The sequence below is a fragment of the Perognathus longimembris genome, chromosome 21, assembly GCF_023159225.1.
Source record: "Perognathus longimembris pacificus isolate PPM17 chromosome 21, ASM2315922v1, whole genome shotgun sequence".
Classification (NCBI taxonomy): Eukaryota; Metazoa; Chordata; class Mammalia; order Rodentia; family Heteromyidae; genus Perognathus; species Perognathus longimembris.
The window spans coordinates 29,893,323-29,914,451 of NC_063181.1; the positions used below are offsets into that span (position 1 = coordinate 29,893,323).

Here is a 21,129-nt window from a genome sequence, read left to right on the forward strand (position 1 = left end):
AAAACAGTGTCATCCTGAAGGCATTTCCACGGAGAGCAGAGGCCCAGGGGAGCAGCTGACAAATTGCTAGGGGGAGGTCAGGAAGTTTCCAGAGTAAAAGCAGAAATGTGTTGAGATGTACACACAGACTGGACATAGATGACACAGTCATTTTTTGGCCCCTGACATCTGAAGAGCATCTGACAGGCAATTTGAAATAAGGGTCTGGTGGTCAGGAGGAACTTCTCTGATGGAGACAGACTTCAGGAAGCAACAGTGATCAAAGCCAGAGTACAGTGCGCTTGGCTCGCCAGGAAGATGGGTCAGAGGACACCCACTTGCCATACCTTGAGGTTTGAGCCCGTGTCCACGTGGTCTAAGTGGACAAACAAAACCTCTGTAACAAGGTAGGGACTACAGCTCAGCACACACACACTGTCTGGTTTACCCTATCCACAGGCCTGGACCACAGACTCCTGACCACACCCTTTTCACTCCACCAGAGAGTAGACTGCACTGGTCACACTTGGAAGAATGGACTGGAAGAGAGAGCGCTGAGGTTTTTGCAGTCCGTTGCTCTCAGAGCACAGCATTAACCCTGTCTGTGCCACTTGGGACAGGTAATGAAAAGGCTCCCGAGGAATAGCAGAGTCAAGCATGTCTCCCACAAGCACACATAGGGAACACCAGGTTGCAGGGCTGACAAAGGTGAAGACAGAACCTGAAGGTCAGTATCAAGTGAGAACCAAAAGGAGAAAAGCAAAGGCAGCAGACAGTCCTACCACCAACACACACCCATCTTGACACTCATGTATAGGACATTTGGATGACACAGAGATAGCCCCACTCTTTCTCTAAGAATTCCTGCTATGCACGTTCTAGAACCTAAGGCTCAGCCAAGCAGCAGCAAACTTCCAAGGACATTTCATGACCAAATGAAACTTTGAGACTCCTGTCCCCTGAGAAGATACTCAGACTGTGACCACGGACTAGAAATGGACCGTGATACAATATTAATTATGTCATGTTATCTCTCTCAATCTCATGCCTACTTGGTTTCCCAAAAGTACTACTAACCCTCTCCTCACTCTCAAGTAGCAAACAGAAGGAAGTGGACCCAGGTCCTCTCACAGCCGTGGCCTCTGCTCAGAGATGAAACTTGGGAGAGGATGGCTTCCTCCATACAGTGTAAATTCACTTTAGAAAATTGGAAACATAAAAGTATAAAGTAAAATGCATAGTTCTACTTCCTTAACACAATGTTAACATTTGAAAATAAGTCTTATATGTGCAAATACACTTTAAAAAATAAAGCTTATTTTAACCTTGTCTTCTATTTAACATACTAATCACTTCAGAAACATGATCTGTGGTAAATGAATATTTCTTTAAGTGCACCATCATTTAACCAACGCCCTACTGGTGTACACTTGGTTATCAGTTCTTCACCATTACAAAGAGCACTGCCCTAAGAAACTTTGCTCATAAACCTTGTGCATCTCTGATTATTCCCTCAAGGCAAATTTGTAAGAAGCACTGACTCAAAATGGCCCCCTTCCATTAAGTACATACACACAGGCCACATTCTGCTCCAAGATGCCACGCTCACTATCTGTGGTGAAGACTGGAGGTCCCGGAACAGATCACCTGAAACCATGAAGTCAGATGTCTGTGATCACTGCAGCTCCTCAGCTTAGCCAGGAAGGGGAAGGAGAGCTGGAGAAGGTCAGTGAGGGAGGGACACACACGTGGGCTGCACAGGCCTGCCTTTCAGGTGAGCAGAGGAGCCATGAGAAGCCCCAGGAGCGGTTCTGCCCCGGGACATTGCTTGTGGACGCCTGGACTCAGGGTTGCAGTTGTTATTTCATGATTGCAACAATGCACTTGGACAGAAGCTCTCTGGCTTTCCCTTCAACCTAGTGGCACCTTCAGCGATGAGCACATTCAGTACATTCCTAGCCAGCCACAACTCAATGTAGTCTGCACTTTTAATACTTACATTCATATTTGCATTTCTGTACCAAAAAATGTGGTTGAATCTGCATTATCAATTAAATCATTTAAAAGAAAGCTTAAGGGAAGGAGACACGAACATATAACAATGTTCATCTCATTTAGGTTATAAATAACAATCAGCCTCAGCAGATAATTAAAGGTGTGTCTTATCAGCACATCTCCGTCATCTGCCCTCGTTCCTTCTCCCTTAGCCTTACTCACACTGGACTGAAGAGAGCTGCCCAGCAGAGCGTCAGCTGAGCACACAGTAGCTGGCTGGCTCCCAGAGAGCTCCCCCCTCCCCCAAACATCCCAGTGTGGGTCCCAGTGTGCACACTACATATGCAGGATTCACCAGTAAAACACAGGGCTATTAAAACAGAACTAAGTAACAGTTCACCCATTTTACTGTTTCACCTCCTGCAATGGTGGTACAACCCACACCAATAATATCAAAGAAAACATATGTGATTGGTATCAGCTGTTTTTCCAATATAAATGATTGCTAGTTACTACTCACTTACCCATACTTTGGGTAAACTATATAGTCTAGTAAAGTTATGACAGGCTTTGGTGGTAGTAAGGGAATTGATGGTGCACTGGAATTTTTCAACAAGCAAATCTGACTATTTTAGGAGAACCCAATTGGAAACAAGAAATGGGAATTGACAAATGAGAACTACAAATGGTCAATAAATGTGAAAATGGTTTGCTCACCCTGATCATTAGGGAAGTGTACATTTAAAATATTACTTTTCGGGGCTGGGGATATGGCCTAGTGGCAAGAGCGCTTGCCTCGTATATATGAAGCCCTGGGTTCAATTCCCCAGCACCACATATACACAAAATGTCCAGAAGTGGCGCTGTGGTTCAAGTGGCAGAGTGCTAACCTTGAGCAAAAAGTGCTCAGGCCCTGAGTCCAAGGCCCAGGACTGGCCAAAAAAAAAAATTTTTCATCTGTAAAACTGATAAAAATTTGAGTCTGTCAACAGTACTGCTGACACTGTAGAGAAGTGAACAAATATTTACTCTGTAAATACACAGAGCCCAAGCTGTCATCCCTGCTACTCAGGTGGTAAAGAGCAAAAGGAGTGTGCTTCCAGAGAAGCCTGGGCAGAAACAAAACCCCATCTTTTTTTTGTTTGTTTTTTTTTTCTTTTTTTGCCAGTCCTGGGCCTTGAACTCAGAGCCTGAGCACTGTCCCTGGCTTCTCTTTGCTCAAGGTTAGCACTCTGCCACTTGAGTCACAGCAACACTTCTGGCCATTTTCTATATGTGTGGTACTGAGGAATCGAACCCAGGGCTTCATGTATGCAAGGCCAGTGCTCTTGCCACTAGGCCATATTCCCAGCCCACAAGACCCCATCTTAACGGAACAAGTGGTTAGCCAGCGTGGTCACTCAGTGAGAGTGCAAGGATCCGAGTTCAAGTCCCAGTACAGGCACAAAAGAAAAAAGTATATTTCAAAATAAGATATGCCCTTTACCACTTTCTATCTATGAAATTTCTAAAGACACTAATAAAAATGTGCAAGGACATACATAAGAGTGGTAGTAAGGACTGGAAAATGAAATTTTCCATTTTAATTTACTTCTAAATTATCTGAATTTCTAATAGTCTGCACATTGTGTATTTTTTTAATTTAGCAAGAATCCCACTTAAGATGGTTTTAATTGGCCTTGAGAAATTAGTTATTCACTTCTCTTCTGAATTGGTACCTCCTCCTTTAATTATGTTAGTGGTAATTTTTTTTGTTTTGAGCCAGGCATCAAACCTGTAATCCTACCTACTTTGAAGGTTGAGATTGGAAGGATTATAGTTTAAGGCTAGCTCAGGTAGAAAATTTCCTGAGAATTTCTTCTTAACTGAAAGCTAGGCCCAGTGCACATGCCTGCTATCCTAGCCACAATAGGAAACCTAACATTGGTAGGTTGCACCCACGTGCACTTCTGGGCAGGAAGCAAGAGCCTATCCCAAAAATAATCAACAAAAAGAAAAAAATCAGGGCTGCTCAGCAGCAAGAGCACCTGATAAGCAAGCTCAAGGACCTGAGTTCAAACCCTAGGACCCCCACAAAGTATATATATTTTTTCTGAAGACCTAGAAAAGCCACAGATGCTTCTTGTACCCCATATGACCTCATCCTATTCATATCTCTTCCCTTTCCAATCTCCCCCAATTGTATTTCCCATTGCCTCATCTCACCAACTCATACCCTGGAGGGAGACTTCTCAGCAGTCTGTGACACTATCAGTGTGACACTCCCTAGCACCCCACTGTAAGAATCCAGGTCCTCCTCAGATGTACTCCTCAGCAGACCAGAGCTACTCTCTGCCCCTTAAGTAGAGGGAGGGAAACAGAAGGGCAAGGGACAGGCAGTAGCAGAGCTATTTGAGATATAACACTTCAAACCTGAGCCCCACCTAAGAAAGTATTTCTCAAAACAAATCACACCAAATATTTAAAAAGCCACCACTAGTAAATCAGATAAGCAGTTATGTTCCAAATGTGATGGGTTTATTTTATTTTACTCTGATGCAAAACCAAAGATTCCACTATAGCACAGAGACCAATGTATGAAAAGGTCATGGGAAAGTGTGGGACATGCAGGGCGTGATGTGCAAACTGGAGGGCCAGGTCACTTCCTGTAACATGACACTACATCGTCGCTGAGGAACACATTTAAATTAACACTGCACAACTCAATTGAAATGTGGCACACACGTGACAACTTCCAGGCATGCCTTCAAGGACCTCCCTTAAGATGGATTTGTAATCTCTAGACTTCAGTGTGGGAAGGATTACAATTCTTTGGAAGAATAAAAAGTTCACACTTTTGAAATTTCACAGAATTTTTAAGGCCAAAACATAGTGGGTTCATTTCTCTTCACTTGCAGGGACAAATCTGATGCTCTACTCACAAATCAACCTAAGCTTCCAGTTCAAATCCCAACCCAACCTTGTGCCCTCCTGCGTTGAAGTTCTTCCCATCGACTAAAGCTGAAAGGGTCAGTTTGACTCCTAAAAAGAAGAAAACACCAGTATTTATATTTAATAGTATTATCATCAGACAGAATTCTGTAGAAATTCTGAGTAAAGTCAATGGCTAGAATAAGCTACATTAAATCAGCACAGACTGTCTAAAAGCCTGTGGTCTATAATGAGCAGAGCATCACAAAGAATTTTATTTGGGGGTTAGGATTAAGAATGAGTGAACAGCAAACCCCAAGGCAAGAGCAAGCATATATTGATTATATACAGGAATATTCAGGCTTTCTAAGTTCCCAGACTTTCTGCCTAAAAATTGCAAATAGTCTGCTACAAAACAATCAAAGTCAAGGTCCCATGCTTATTGTAAGCTGTTCTAGATTATTCCCATTAGTCTTCTATCACTTTCTACCCTAACCCCCTGTTAATTCCCTTAACATACCTGGCCGAAGAGTCTGAGTATAACCCAGTCCAATCAGGCTGGCATTATTTACTTTAGCCTAAGATTAAGAGATGGAAACAGAAAACAATCAATTTCACAATATAAAGTCCAAGAAACTATTTCACACATAAAGTTTCCAAAGCTAAAAAGCACCTTGTGTTCAATCTAGAATTACTAAAACTGAAAACTGAATAGATAAAAGATAAATCCAAAGTCAGTAGGACTAGCAGGAAAGGTAGGAATTGTGAGAATAATAAATCTCTTAAAGGCCTTCAGTAAAAACTTTAAGCACACTGTGCAATCAAGCAACCTGTGTACTGAGTTCTTTGAGATGCCAGTATATGACTTTGACACAGGAAAAATAAAGGGTTCAGACCTTAGCACTTACTACATGGTCTTAACCTAGTTTCTAGGCCTCAGGAAATCCTGGATGAGAATAACACTTTCGCCACATGAAGAAGTTTATGAAGATTAAATGAGATAATAATAAAAACCTTCGCACAGTACCAGATGTTTAAGAGCACAATTCTGTTAGTACTTTTAAGAATGATAGTCATAGACATAATAATCTAATCCTATGAGTTTTCAGAAAAGAAAATGCTGAGGCCAAAGGATAAATTAAAACCACAATCAAATAAGAGAAACTAGGGCTAGAACCTACATTTCTTGCCTTTAGGCACAACAAACCAGTTACATTAATGCTTAATGAGCTAGCTCATTAGTTAATTAAAAAAACATGAAACCACAACTGTATCTCAACATTCATTTACAACTGGATGAAAATCTAGGAGCAGATCCAATCTGGAAGCATATTCTTACAGATAGAGAAGTTCTACAATCCAGCCTGTATTTAGCAGCAATGCCAAAACGAGTATTGTTGCTACCAGCCGTCCATGCAAGATTTATTGATGTTTCAATCTTCTCATTAACTTTCTGGTAGATGGAGCCTCCAAATTCAGTGCCATCATTCCTGTCCTCATGGAGTAAGAAGTAGTCATAAGTATTAGTCCATACCATTCTTCCTTATCACATGGAAATTAAATTCTAAGGTTATTTAAATGGAGAGTCTACTTTGCAACTAGATTTCAGCCAACTTCCAGCATAAATGGCTGCTAAACAAGAAATGAAATCCAGCTTGCAACTTATAAATATCAAATTAAAAATATATGAACACATGGTTCTAATTTACTTGGTTCCTCTGTATAATGTAAATTTCTTAGACATGTTTTAACTATTCAGGTACTTCAGGTAAACAGGATCTCTTTTACAGAATTAAAATACTTCATGTACAATTCAATAAGAATATAACAATAAGAATATAACATAACTTGCTCTTTGCTTCTGCTTCCTAGTACAGTTGCAGTGTCCAATAGGCAAGTGATAAAATACAATTTAAAAGTTCAAGTTCACTCGGTCAACAGAGTACAGCCTGAGTAACTGAAACTCAGGACTGCGTTGAGGATTACTGTAACTTTTACATGCAGTAGGGGTAGCTTGATTCTGACCAAGGATACCTAAAAGCCTCCACAGAATTACTGGGCAAATTCCAGTAGACTCAAATCAATTTGCTGACTGTTCTTAGTGGTCCAAACATCTGCTTCTAGATATGCTCCTTATATGGATAACACAGAAACAGAGTATCCCCAAAGGGTCCCTTTTATCAGGGGAGTAACACATGCCCTAGGGTAGCTCTAGAAATTCTAGAGCTTCCTAAAGTCTGGATAAGGCTGCGGTCAGTAACTGCCAGTAGCACAATACCATGAACTCAATGTACAAGCCTTCTAATAATGCTTTGCTTTGTCAGCAAGCCAGACAGTGGTGGCTCAGTCCTGTAACTCTAGATACTCAGGAGGCTGAGATGTGAGGACTGTAGTTGGAATGGCTTCCAACTGGGCAGAAAAGTCCAAGATACTCTTACATCCTCAATTAACCACCAAACAAAACAAAACAAGAAGGCCAGAAATGGAGCTCTAGCTCACGTGGTAGAGTACTTGCCTTGAAAAATATCTCAGAGACAGCATCCAAGACCTGAGCTTAAGCCCCATGACTAACACAAAAAAAATAATAAAAATGTAAAAACCAGCAAGCACAGCAAGGCTGAGTATCCACCAGAGTACATTACCATCACTCTAACACTCCACTATGTATATGACCAGAAACTGGGGGGAACTGCCCTGGCCATAAAGGCATAAATGACACTTACACATGAGTATGCAGCTGGAAGTCTGCAGCCTTGTAGCCCAGGGCAAAATTATTCTGAGACAGTTTGGATTTGGCTGTATCAAAACTCATCTGGTAGCCAGCAAGCCAACCTTCAAAACCCAACACAGCCCAGCCATAGATGGTTGGTCCAGAAAAATCTATATCAACATTACTGCCAAGACTGAAACAATCCCGTTTATAAGAGGCCTTCAATTTCCCACTCTTCTTCCTATTAAAAAAAAAAATGAGACCAAAAATGAGTTTCTACTATGGAATCTTTATAGTAAGACTCTCTCTTCCATTATAAATATTACTTTGGTAGATGGCATACATTTGATAAAAATGTTTCACATGACTTAGCTCTAAAATATGTTTAAGATTAGAAATGGATATACTGCTGCTATATATTCCTCACTATAAGCCTAAGTAATAAGGTATCTGATAATTTCCTAAAAACATGAACAACTTTGAGAAACAGAAGGATGGTCAGTGGGTACTAAGTTATAGCTAGACTCGAAAAATAAGTCCTAATGTTCTGTTGTACAGTACAGACAATACAGAACATGAACTGTATTATCTCAAAAAGGCTAGAAGGAATTTGAAGGCTTTCACTACAAAAGATGAATGTTTGAATAGATAAGCTGACCCTGATTTGAACAATGTACAAATGTATTGAAAAACTTTGTATTACCCCATAAATATGTATACAACATTGTCAAATAAATACATATACAAAAACATAAGAAAAAATTAAGATACTTTAATACCAAACTAATGCTTACAGATATGTAAATCAGAACTTTCTGGATGCCAGTGGCTCATGTCTGTAATCCTATCTACTCAGGAGGCTAAGATCTGAGGGTCGAAGTTAGAAACCAGCCAGGGTAGGCAAGTCTGTAAGAGCCTTAATCTCAAATTATGCAGCAAAAAAGCCAAAAGTGGAGCTGTGGCTCACGTGGTAGAGCACTAGCCCTGAGCACAAAAAGCTCAGGGACAGCTGGGCACTGGTAGCTCATGCCTGTAATCCTAGCTACTCAGGAGGCTGAGATCTGAGGACCGTGGTTAAAAGCTGCCTGGGGAGGAAAGTCTGTAAGACAATTAACCACCAGAAAAAAAAAAGTGGATGCTGTGGTTCAAGTGGTAGAGTGCTAACCTTGAGCTGAAGAGCTCAGGGACAGCACTCAAGCCCAGAATTCAAGCCCCATGACCAAAAAAAAAAACCTCAGAGACCGAGCACAGGCCCTGAATCCAAGCCCCAGAACCAACACAGATGCATAGGTGCACATGCGTATATATGTATACACACATACACATACACACACACAAAAAAAAATTGGATCTCTTTAAATGTTCCCAAATGCCACAAAAAGTAACACTCAAAGCACATTATTAATCTATATGGAAAGAAGTATACCTTCTTTTTTTTTGCCAGTCTTGGGGCTTGAACTCAGGGCCTGAACACTGTCCCTTGGCTTCTTTATGCTCAAGGTTAGCAATCTACTACTAGAGCCACAGCGCCACTTCTGGCTTTTTCTATATATGTGGTGCTGAGGAATCAAACCCAGGGCTTCATGTATATGAGGCAAACACTCTACTAGTAGGCCATATTCCCAGCCCCAGAAATATACTTTTTGAGAAGAATGTGAAGGCCTGGTTCAAGCTCTGGTACCTGACCAAAGAGACAAAAAATTTTATTGTAAGAACTTGTTATAGTGAAAAAATCCACTTTACATTTACATAACACCTCCATCCTTCTGACATCAGGGACCATGTTAGTATGATAGGACATAACATAATCCCTAATTTTCACACATTGAGGGGCTGAGTGGCTTTGTAAAGGCTAAGAAACCTAATAAGTGAAAGTGTTATACATTCAGATTATACTCCTAAGAAACTACCTTCTCAGCAGAGTATCATACCCCTCAATCGTTAGGAAACTTAGGATATAGCTAAGGACACAGATTTTCTAGATCTTAAACCTTTTATATGATGTGCTTCTCTGGAATATATTTATAAATTCTTGTTCACCTGTTCAATTTTCAAATGGGGGTTACTCTTTTATCTCTATATAAATGGGTCTCAGTGTTTCTAACAGCAGCCTCCTGAGTTCTACCTCTACACTTTTTATTGCAACTCTAGTGTAAAAACACTAAGCTCAAAACAATTCAGAAAATAGGGCTTGGATAATTACCCTGTGTTCGGTACAAATATGGTATCAAGAGTCAGTTTCAACCCTTCAGCCAACTGAAAAATAAAGATTTAAAATTAACAATTAGTAATTTTCAATCTTTTGACTCAAAAAACATTCTAAAATTTGCTGACGATGCCTGTAATAACACCAAAAAGAAAGTCATTACAAAGAGCCACATACTAAATTATAATTTACTTCCCATCTTTCCCTATCCCCTTAATTCTTTCTCCCCTTAGCTCCACATCCTTATGGTTTAAGAAGAACCTTTAGTTAAACCCAGGAATTCTAGATTAGCCTGGGAAACTCAGAAAGAGAAAAGTTGGGTAACAATGGCTCATGCCTGGGAGATAAGATTTGAGGATCACAGCTCAAAGCTAGCCCGAGCAGGAAAGATTGTGACATTTATATTTCCAGTTAACCACCAAAAAGCCCAAAGTGAAGCTGAGGCTCAAGTGGTAGAACACTAGCCTTGAGTAAAAAGGCAAAGTGAGAACATGAAGCCATGAGTTCAAGTCCTAGTAATGGCACAAAAAGTGAAGAAGAGTGGTTACAACATAACACTAAATCCTACTACAGCAAGTAATATATAATATAGCACAAAAAGAACAGAATTCCACATGACTAATAATCTTGCCACCAAGTCTGTAAGCAATCCTAAATGCTCAGGAGGCTGAGATCTGAGGAACACAGTCCAAAGCCAGCCAGGGCAGGAAAGTCTATGAGACTATTATGTCCAATCAACCAGCAAAAAGCCAGAAGTGGAGCTGTGGCTCAAGTGGTAGAGTAGCTCTTCTGTAAGCCTCCTGAGTAGCTAGGATTAGAGGCGTGTGCCACCAGCTTCCAGCTAGCAGAAAAATATTCCTATAAAAAATATTTCTCTAAAAAGCTCAGGAAGGATCATGGTTCAAAGCCAGCCCGGGCAGGAAAGTCCATGAGACTCTTATCTCCAATTAACCACCAGAAAACTGGAAGTGGTGCTGTGACTCAAGTGGCAGAGTACAAGCCTTGGGCTGAAGAGCTAAGGGACAGTGCCCAGGCCCAGAGTTCAAGCCCCATGACCAACAACAAAAAAAAGAAGGCTCAGGAACAGCTGGGCACCGGTGGCTCACACCTGTAATCCTAATTACTCAGAAGGCTGAGATCTGAGTACCACAGTTCAAAGCCAACCCTGGGCAGGAAAGTCTGTGAGACTCTTATCTCCAATAAACTACTCAGAAAAAGCCAGAAATGGAGATGTGGCTCTAGTGGTAGAGCACTAACCTTGAGTACAGAGAGGCTCAGAGACAGATCCCAGACCCAGAGTTCAAACCATAAGACCAGCAAAAAAAAACTCAAGGAAAGTATCCAAACCTTGAGTTCAAGCTCCAAGATCAGCAGAAAATTATAATCTTGCTATCCTCTTAAAATTACTGTAATGAGATGACAGAACCCTTAACAAGACAATTTATTCAGCTGAACCTGTTTATTATCTATATTTGCCAATGAGTGTACAGACATACCTTAAAAAACAGTGCCCTGTACAAAGTGAGCACCTGACACATATCTGCTAATATATTTTCTCCATGAAAACATTAAAGAATTTTAGGAACAATCTTCTGTAGAGCCAATTTTGCATTGATCACAAAACCAAGCTTACTATAAGTAGTTTATTTTATTCAGGAGAGATTTGGCTATTTAACAAAATAAACAGCACTGGTCAGAATAAAGATGCAATGAGACAGCATACTCACAATCAAAGCCTTATTTTCTAGAAACAACACACACACACACACACACACACACACACACAGAGAATAAATACAGCTAGTATACAGGTTTGTATGGTCTCATTCAGATTTGAGGCTTATTCATCATTCAAAGTGCCAGAGATAATGAACTGCGAGTTCAGACACTTTCTCTTACCTTATTCTCCAAAGAGATCTCTGTCCCAAGAGTGTTGTCTGTGTTCCATTTTTGGGTGAAGGTAAGTCCATAGTTACAGACCTTATACTTGGTCTCTAGATTGCCTGACGCTTTCCCTGTATCAGTATATGCATGACCCGAAGTAGAAAACTCCTGGTAAGAAAAACTTATCACTTTAAAACAACCTCACCAAATAGAAAACATTTACAAAGTAGTGTTCAACTGCATCAGAAACCAACACAATTAACTTTTCACCACAGCCCTTCTCTACAGCAACACAATTCCTGCTTTTTCTCTTTTTAAGTATTTCAACCAGTTTTACATCTTTCTATTGCTTCACCCTAGGGTGATATTTATTTTTCCATTCATTATCGCTTTTTAAATGGATATTTTAAACTCTTCAGCAGAAAAACGTGTGTGTGTGTGTTGGTCATGGGACCCAAACTCAGGGCCTGATCGCCATCCCTGAACTTTTCTGCTCGGGGCTAGTGCTCTACCACTGTGAAGCACAGCTCCACTTCCAGTTTTCTGGAAGTTAGTTGGAGATAGTCTCATGGACTTTCCTTTCTGGGCTGGCTTTGAACCACAATTCTCAAATCTCAGTCTCCCGAGTAGCTAGGATTACAGATGTGAGCCACCAGCACCCAGCTAGCAGAAAAGTATTTCTATAAACAAATGTCTTTTCTAAAAAGACAAAAATACTTAAAACATTTTTCTTAAACATTTTTCTTTAATGGCCTGTAGAGATGATCAGTTGTCTGTAATACATTTCACACTATTATCAAATTTAAGATCCACAAAACCCCAAACACTATATCATCTCATCTTTTTTCTTGAGTTTCACTATGGGTCAAACCCAGTACTTACACACATTAGGGAAGTACCGTACCACTGAGCTATAGTCTCTACCTGATGCTTTTTGAAAACTTTATTTTAATGATCTGGGGATATACCACAGCGGTAGAGTGCTTGCCTAATTTGTGAAAGATCCTGTGTTTGATCCCCCGCTCTGCAAGATAGACAAAGGCAGATAGGGGAGGAAAAATGCATTTAATATAAAGCTTACCATTTTAACAATTTCCAAGCATAAAGTGGAATTAAGTACTGCCTTTGTCCCCAAAGCTATCTGTAAAACTTTGAAGGTAACTACTTTCAGTATTTACAATGGTCTATTTTCAAAATAATTTATCCCACTTCCCTCTACTAGCCTGTGGTCTTCTAAAGTGCTTTTATCAAATAGCTCCTATTTGAATGCCTTCAGTATATTCTTCCAATTTAAGTGTCCCTCAGTCATATGACAATCAGCAATTAAAAATAGACCTTTCCCAAGAAGGGAGAAACAGTCAACACCTGTCATGGGTAATCTATGTCTGTCAAGAAAAAAAAAAAACCAAGTTGACTGGCCCTCTTTTCAAGGAGCACTTCTGAAATACTGCCAAAAGCAATACAGAGCTGCCAAACCTGAGCAGTTCTGTCTCACTGCCTCCAATATGAACCTCCCTTTACCAAACACCACGGCCCAACTCTAGTCCACAGGCAATGAAACAGTAGTAGATTGTGATCTTCTATCAGCAAGACACAGAAAGCTTTCAAAGGAGTATCATGCTGCACACTTAGAGCAAGGCCTTACCAAAAACTGATAAAATATTAGTCATGTTTAACAGTTAATGTAATTCTTTAATGTGAGCAACTTTTTTTCTTTTAGTAGCTCCAACTATCCAGTGCTGGGTATTTTTACATTTATCATCCACAAATATGACAAGCATAGCAGATGTAAATCTTTATTTTGGTGTTAGGAAAACTGTATACACAAAATTAAGGTGATAGAATAGGCAACATGTCTTCATCCTTTCTGTTCTAATTCAGTTTTGTTCTAACTTCACAATGTGATCAGGTAAAAACTCTTATTTGCATATGACATTTTCAGGTCTATATTAAATGTCAGTAAGCAACAAAAATGTTACTGTCAATTAGGTAATATACAATAAAAACACCAAGATATAATCTAAGAAACGTGGAACAATGAATAAAAATTATTTTAAGCCAGTACAGAAACCAAAAGCAACCATAAAAACATGCACATAAACTAGCATTTGTTCCTTACCATCTGAATAAGTATTACCATACCACAGCAGCATGATAGAGAGAGAAAATTTAGTTGTTGACTTTTGTAACACAAACTTGTACAAATTTCAAAACCTAATCAAAATGCATATAACTTTTCTATTTTAATCAGAATCATACACATAATATGCCCACCTTATTAAGGCAGATAATACACATATATTCATTTATCCACTTATGGTAGAAAAAAATCAGAATGACAGTATCAAACCAAGGTTGTACTCTGTACAAAACACCAATGGATTTCACATGCTTTATATCCTTCTAATTAAATTATATTAAAAAATAAAATTTGCATGGTTTGAATAGGTAAATACCAACAAAACGTGCAGCCAATAAGGAAAAATCAAAATAAGGTGAATTAATAAAACTGCTCTATTTGCAGAGACTTACTGAAAGAGCTATGGTTGATAACTTTGAAAATTTGTCAATATATTCTTTACTTTCACTTATATTCTTTACTTATATTCTTAACTTCCACTCAGAAAAGTTAACATCAGTTTAAAAGTGTAGAATATTACATATATAACTGTAACCCCTTTGTACATCACACTGACAATGAAATTAAAATTTTTTTAAGTGTAGAAAGCCTATAATCCTAGCTATTCAGGAGGCTGAGATCTGAGGATCCTGGTTCCAGCCCAGGGAGGAAATTCCAATTAACTACCAGAAAACCAGTCCTTGTTAGGAAACTGAGTCATGAGGGTATTCAAATAAAGAAAAAGCAGAAAACAGCTTCAACAGATCAAATCAACTTCAATGGAGGAGACATGAAGCAGGCATAATGACGGCAAGGGTGGAAGGGCTTAAGTAGGGCCATGGTTAGGGGGCAGGGTCACAGAGAGCTAGAGAGTTCAAAGAGTCTCCTTAGTTATTTGAACTGATCTGGTAGGTCCAGGAACCTATTGTTTAAGTCCTCTGCCCCATAAGCTTCTAGGAGTTCAGGTGCCTATCACCTGGGATGGGGGAGGGGAATTTGGAATTTCACATTTGGATTAAGATTCTGGGCTCAAGATTGGGCTGGAGAATTTAAGAAAGATCCCCTAAGGGAAGGGTGGTCAGTGGGCCAAGCCATGGAAATAATATTGAGTTATGAGAACAAAGCAGACTCCCATCTGTGCTGTGGCTCAAAATGGTAGAATGCTGGCAGTAAGCAAAATAACTCAGGGACAACGCTCAGGCCCTGAGTTCAAGCCCCACGACAAAAAAAAAAAAAAAAAGAAGTGTAGAATAATCTGCATGCACATATGTACAAATGTATCTTATTTTTACATTTCATTTAATCATGAGAAACAGATTAAAATTTGATAAAAAGACAAACTTTACATTTCCATTATAGTAGAAATAAGTTTAGTATCTATATACATACTCATGAAATATGATATTCTATCTTCTTTGCTATATATATTAATTGTACAAAAGAAGGGGTTTATTGATACTCTATAACTTCTAAGAGCAATATGCAGAATACTTATTTACATTACAGGCACAAAGTATTTCCCCCAGAATTCAACCTCACTGTCTAATTTGTGAGAGTAGGACTAAGCTATATGGGAGATAGCACAGTGCCAAAGTCTACTACTTTACATAACGGATCAGTGATTTTAAAACAAATTCCTTTAGGTTAATTACATCTATCAAAAATGTACTAGGTACTCACCACTCCACTACAAGACTTGGTTCTCAGATCTATTTTGACCATGCCAAACCCTAGACACAAACACACAAAAACAAAGTAATGCACAAAATGTAGCATTCCAGTTTTTTTAACTCAAAAATTATGAAAATAGTACATGGTACCATGCATAGGAGAATACACAGTATTTTTGTTCAATTACAACTGAATTATAACTAAGAGCAATTTTAAATCCCCTCAAAATGAAAAAAGACATACTTCAAATTTTTAAATAAATGAAAAAATTGTCAGTCAGTGGCTAGTGACTATAATTGCAGCTATTCAGGAAACTAACCAGCCCAAGGAGAAAAGTCAGTGAGTCTCTTATCTCCAACTAACCACCAGAAAGCTATAGGTGAAACTGTGACTCAAGTGGCAGAGTGCCAGCCTTGGGCAAAAATGCTCAGGGATAGCACCCAAGCTCTGAGATCAAGCACCAGTACCAGCACCAAAAAAGAATTCTGAGAATGAAACTTACCAGATGATATGATGCTGATGTGATATGATACACAAAGTTCAAATATAATAAATATTAGTAGTTTAAAAAAAGTCAAATGTGTACAACATAAAAAAGTAAATTTAAACCTAAGAATATGTCTGGTTTTATCTTTACCTTCATGAAAACAAACTGGAAAAAAAAAATCACAGGGGTAGTAGTCCCCAAGGCTAGCCAAAGGAGGTATAAATATTATATATATTTCTTCATGTTACAGACAATATTAAATATGTACATGTATATACAAATGCATATGTATATAATTGTTTTTCACGCTACAAGAGACTCTTTTAGAGAATGAAATCTAATAGCCTGTTAACAATTATCCCTTAAAGCTTGTGAAGTAGATTAATGTTTACTTACCCTTATTTTGCTAATAGTATCCTATACACAGCAGGCCTTCAACACTAACCCTTAGGCAAACCTGGCATTTCCAATAGCCTACTTACCATATCCCTTGTTGAAGATATCCTTGGCAGCCTTTCCTAGGTCACAGTAAGTCGGTGTGTTACACATATCTTTTAAAGGAAAGAAAGCAAAGAATATTCATTTAGCTGGGTGCTGGTGGCTTACCCCTGTAATCCTAACTACTCAGGAGGCTGAGATCTGAGGATCTCAGTTCGAAGCCAGCCTGGGCAAGAAAGCCCATGAGACTCATCTCCAATTAAACTACTCGGAAAGCGCTGGAAATGGTGCTGTGGCTCCAGTGGTAGAGTACTCAGGGACAGCACCCAGGACTGGCAAAAATATATACATATATATGTGTGTGTATATATATATATATATATATACACATATATATATCATTTAGTATGCATTCATTCACTGCATGTCTACTCTTTGATCATATGAGGCACAGTCTCTGCCTCTTCCCTGTCACTAACATTTATGCACTTATTGCAATAAGAATTCAAAGGATGAATTCTCCTAGAAAAACTTTCCAGAGTTTCAGAACTTAAAACTTCCCTCATGAGATTCAGAGGTCATCTATCTTTCTGATTAAATTCCACAGAATGCAAAGTTCTCAGTCTGAAAAAGATGCTTTGTTAAACTAGACTTCTTTTTTTAGTAAAATGCAAAACTTACCTTAGAAAAACCTGTCATACAGCCAAAAGGCTGCAAAAAGAGACAAAGTATAATTTTGAAGGAACCATACAGTTTTTTAAGGAACCATGTAGTTTTATATGCAATCAAAAGCCTCAGGGCTGGGATTGAAGACATAGTGGCAAAAGGGCTGTAACACCAGGGCCTGCATTCAATTCTTAACACCACTGAAAAGAAGCTACATGCCAGGTGCTGGTGGCTTATACTTAGCTTAGCTACCCAGGAGGCTGAGGTCTGAGGATCACAGTTCAAAGCCAGCCCTGGCAGGAAAGTTCATGAGGTTCTTGTCTCCAATTAACCACCAGAAAACTGGAAGTGGAGCTGTGGCTCAAAGGGGGACAGCACCCAAGCCCTGAATTCAAGTCACATAACCAACCAAAAAAAGAAAGAAAAAGAAGAGGTCACACAATAGTGCTTGTTAGTGCTTGTAATCCCAGCTACTCAGGAGACTGAGACATGAGTTTCAAAAATTCAAGGGCAGCTTGAGCTGCAGTAAGAGGTACTGTTTCAAAAAAATTATAACTCTAATTAAAAATTTTAATTTAAAAATTATGACAATAGAATATATTTACCCAGAATAGTCTTTCTCCCAAAGCTCCTCCTAAAGTGTTATAATTTAACCCACATATTAGGCTAAAACATGGTGTGAACTTAAATTGGAAACCCAAGGTGCTTTGGTTTTGTGTCTTCATAGTTACCCAGCTTTTTTCTACTACCAGTATGACCCTCACATCAAATTCTCCAGAGCCACCAATACTACCAGGCACTACATTCCTTTACCACAACATTCCTTTACCTTTGTATAAAGGTATAAAGGAAAAGCTTATCCTGCAGCTGGTTATGATCTACTCCCTACTGCAGACTTAAAAGCTATGTCTAAACAATTACAGAACCACCACAACCAGTCCCACTAGCAGGATTTTACATACCAGAAAAATCCAGAGTATCAGCCAGCCCTTTTGATTAGTATGTCTGAACTATATATCTACACAGTCAAAAACTATTTAAATACATATATAAGCTATTTATTTAAGCCCAGCTCTTAACTTCTAAGTTTCTGCCTATAAATGAACATACACCTATGATGTACTTCATTTTAAGTCTGTGCTTCACCCTGAGCCTGTCACATATGGCAGAGACTATGACATAAAGAAAAAAGAGTATAGTATAAAAGATACATATATGAGCTGTGTGCTGGTGGCGATTCTAGCTACTCAGAGAGCTGAAATCTGAGGATCATAATTCCAAGCCAGGCCAGGCAGGAAAAGACTGACTCTTAACTCCAATCAACCAGCAAATAAGTAGAAGAACAGCTGTGGCTTAAGGAATAGGATGTCAGCCTTGAACAAGAAAGCTCAGGGACAGCACTCAGGCCCTGAGTTCATGCTCCAGTACCAGCACACATCCACACAAAGTTAAGAGAAAAGAGGACAGGGGGCATAATTCGGTGGTAGAGTGCTTGCTTAGTAGGTGTGGGGCCTTGGATTTGATTTCCCAGCATAGAAAATAAAGCAGTAAGGTACAAAGAGTGATATAGATGAAGTGACTGAAACCATAACAAAACTTTGCAATAAGCTACAGGGTGTTTCATAGTTCACTTCCAGAACAATTATTTTACAACGTAATCCCTTATGCTGAAATGATGAATTCTGGACTTTTCGCATGTTCTCAGTTCCAATTTGATGTTATTGCTCTTTATAATCACAATTGATACTGCTGAAGTCTGTTAAAACTTTGCCACAAGGCCACAAGTTTGGAGGTCGGTATAGACACAGAGTTAGTATCTACTTAAATAGGAGTGTTTAAAGCTTTAATCTGGCTTTTCATACTGTCACAAGAGACATTGAAATATTAAGAAGAATCCATATATAGATCATTCAGCATTTCGCTTTATTTTTCAAAACCAGTACCAGATCCTCTGCACAGGCCAAGTAGCTGGCTCGGTTTACTACTGATCTCACTTGTGCCCATTTCGGGCCCATGATATGGAGGGGAATGCACTGCTGGTGTGATCAAGCAAAAACAGAGGTGACAGGAAGCCAGCGTGACTCGAGGGCACGACTACAACCGCATTTCTGTTATCTCCACAGAATGCACTTGCTGTGGACGTGCACCGCGCCCCGCGCCGAGCCCCGCGCGCGAGAGGCCACTTCACACAACCTCCCGCTTGACAGTCGAGGACGAGCCCCCTCCGGTCCCCCTGCTTTTCGGGTTGCACGTCCAGCATCCCCCCCGCGGGCCGGAGCCGCCCCGCCCGCCGACGCCGGCCGCCCTCGGCCGAGCGAGCGGCAGGTGGCGCGGGGAGAGGAGCAGGTCTGGGCTCCGGAACCCAGCCTCCCCGGGAGCCGCCCTCCCTCCGGCCCGGCACCGAAGAAGCCAGCCCCACCGCCGCGCGGGCCGGTGGTCGGGCCGGAGCGGCGGCTCCACCCCGACGCGGCGAACACAGCCCCGCAGGAGCCAGCGTCCCTCGCGGAGCCAGCCCGCGCCCCGTTAGCTTCTCCGTCCCCGGCCTCGTTAGCCTGCCCCTGTCGGTCTCCGCCCAGCTGCGGCCCACCCCTCCCCGGTCCCTCCGCCGGCCCGGGCCGCCACCGCCTTCCTCCTCACCTACAACGCGAGGGCCCGGCCCGCTCCGCCAGGGCAACGCTGAAGGTCTTCTTCGAACCAACGCCGTCCGCGCCTGCGCGGCCTCGCTCCCCCCCGCGGCGCCTGCGCGCCCTGCCGCCCCCGAACGCGAGCGCGCCGCGGAGTCGCGGGTCCCGGCGCCGAGCGCAGCAGCCGGGCGACACTCGCCAACTGCCCGACTCCGCGTGCGCGTGCGCAGGAGGGTGTGGGCCGGCGGGCGGTACGGAGCGGCCCGGGGACCACGGTCAGGAAGGGGCTCGTTCTCGCGAGATCGTCCCGAGGCCCCTAGCTACTGTTGCCACGGAGGGGCGGGGACCGCGCAGAGGGGAGACGCGCTTCCTGCGCTGAGGGACCGGGCCCCCGCCGGGCGCGCCGCGCCAGACGGGGTTCTCTGGTGGATCTGGCGGGTCTTGATGGTAATTTCATTTCAGACTGACTAAAATTCCAGGCTGTGACCCTTAGTGTTCCTCATGCTAAAGACGAAGGGACACGACGTCCCCACAGCACGCGGATCTTCGCTGGTGACGCTGTAAGGAGGCGAGGAGGACGAGGGACGCCTTCCTTAGAGAAGGAAACCCAGGCGTCGGCGAAGGAGCTCACTGTGGAGCCGGAAGGACTAACCGATGGCTGAGGACGCCCCTACGGTCCCAGAGTGTCACCCTACAGATCACTTACTGAGGAGGGAAGAGACCCAGTGTAAGGCGGCCAGGTGGCGGGAACCGAGACCGGCCAGGCCCTCCACGGGACCGCGCCGGACCAGCGATGCCGACCTGCCGGCCAGGGCTTGTGATTTGCCTCTGCTGATGTGGAAGACACCAGACAAATTCAAAGCGCAAAACAAGTGTGCCCAGTCTGCCTAAAAAGGTGGCTTCCAGTGCCGGTGATCTGGAGGCGCCTGAGACCTGAGGATCACGGTGACCAAAGTCCAGGGCAGAAAAGGTGTCTTACTTCCAGTTAACCACCAAAGAAACAAGAGGTGGTAGAGCCTCGAGGGGGAAAAACAAAACAAAACAAAAACGCTCAGGACAGGGCTGGGAATATGGCCTAGTGGTAAAGTGCTCGCCTCGTCTACATGAAGCCCTGAGTTCGATTCCTCAGCACCACATAAACAGGAAAAGCCGGAAGTGGCGCTGTGGCACAAGTGGTAAAGCAAAAAGAAGCCAGGGACAGTGCTCAGGACCTGAGTTCAAGCCCCAGGACTGGCAAAAATCCAAAAAAATCAAAAAAAGCTTAGGACAGCACCCAGGCCCAGAGAAGGCAGGTAGACAAGCAGGCAGATGGAAAAAGAAAGAAAGGAAGGAATTTTAACATGGACTTAGTATCATAGCAATAGGAAGTTTTCTGAGGGAGACCTACCTTGGTTAGGCAGACATGGTCTTATTATTAGGAAATACACGCTGAAATATTTA

At 41.5% G+C, this 21,129-nt stretch overlaps 1 protein-coding gene across 2 annotated transcripts; it reads right to left on the bottom strand.

The window, feature by feature from the left end:
- Positions 1 to 4,469: 4,469 nt before the first annotated feature.
- On the bottom strand, positions 4,470 to 19,846 carry Vdac3 (voltage dependent anion channel 3). 2 transcript variants are annotated; one of them, XM_048330576.1, is made up of 10 exons: positions 19,703 to 19,846; positions 16,444 to 16,512; positions 15,484 to 15,533; positions 13,804 to 13,806; positions 11,700 to 11,852; positions 9,798 to 9,850; positions 7,608 to 7,835; positions 6,224 to 6,374; positions 5,405 to 5,462; positions 4,470 to 4,995 (listed from the first exon to the last, which is right to left on the bottom strand). In XM_048330576.1, exons 2-10 carry the CDS (start codon positions 16,508 to 16,510, stop codon positions 4,904 to 4,906), a joined length of 855 nt encoding a protein of 284 aa, XP_048186533.1. In that variant the 5' UTR covers positions 16,511 to 16,512; positions 19,703 to 19,846; the 3' UTR covers positions 4,470 to 4,903. The 2 variants fall into 2 exon arrangements, with proteins under 2 accessions (XP_048186533.1, XP_048186534.1); XM_048330577.1 differs by lacking the exon at positions 13,804 to 13,806 and having other exon boundaries at positions 19,703 to 19,843.
- Positions 19,847 to 21,129: the final 1,283 nt, after the last annotated feature.

Bases quoted from the DNA above. Each gene is read 5' to 3' on its own strand.
- Vdac3 (XM_048330576.1), bottom strand. From the start codon at position 16,510: ATGTGTAACACACCGACTTACTGTGACCTAGGAAAGGCTGCCAAGGAT. The intron at 9,851-11,699 runs GTAAGAGAAAGT...TTTATTTTTCAG, and splicing joins AGATCTCTTTGGAGAATAAG to TTGGCTGAAGGGTTGAAACT. The intron at 6,375-7,607 runs GTAAGTGTCATT...CCATGAGGACAG, and splicing joins TTCCAGCTGCATACTCATGT to GAATGATGGCACTGAATTTG.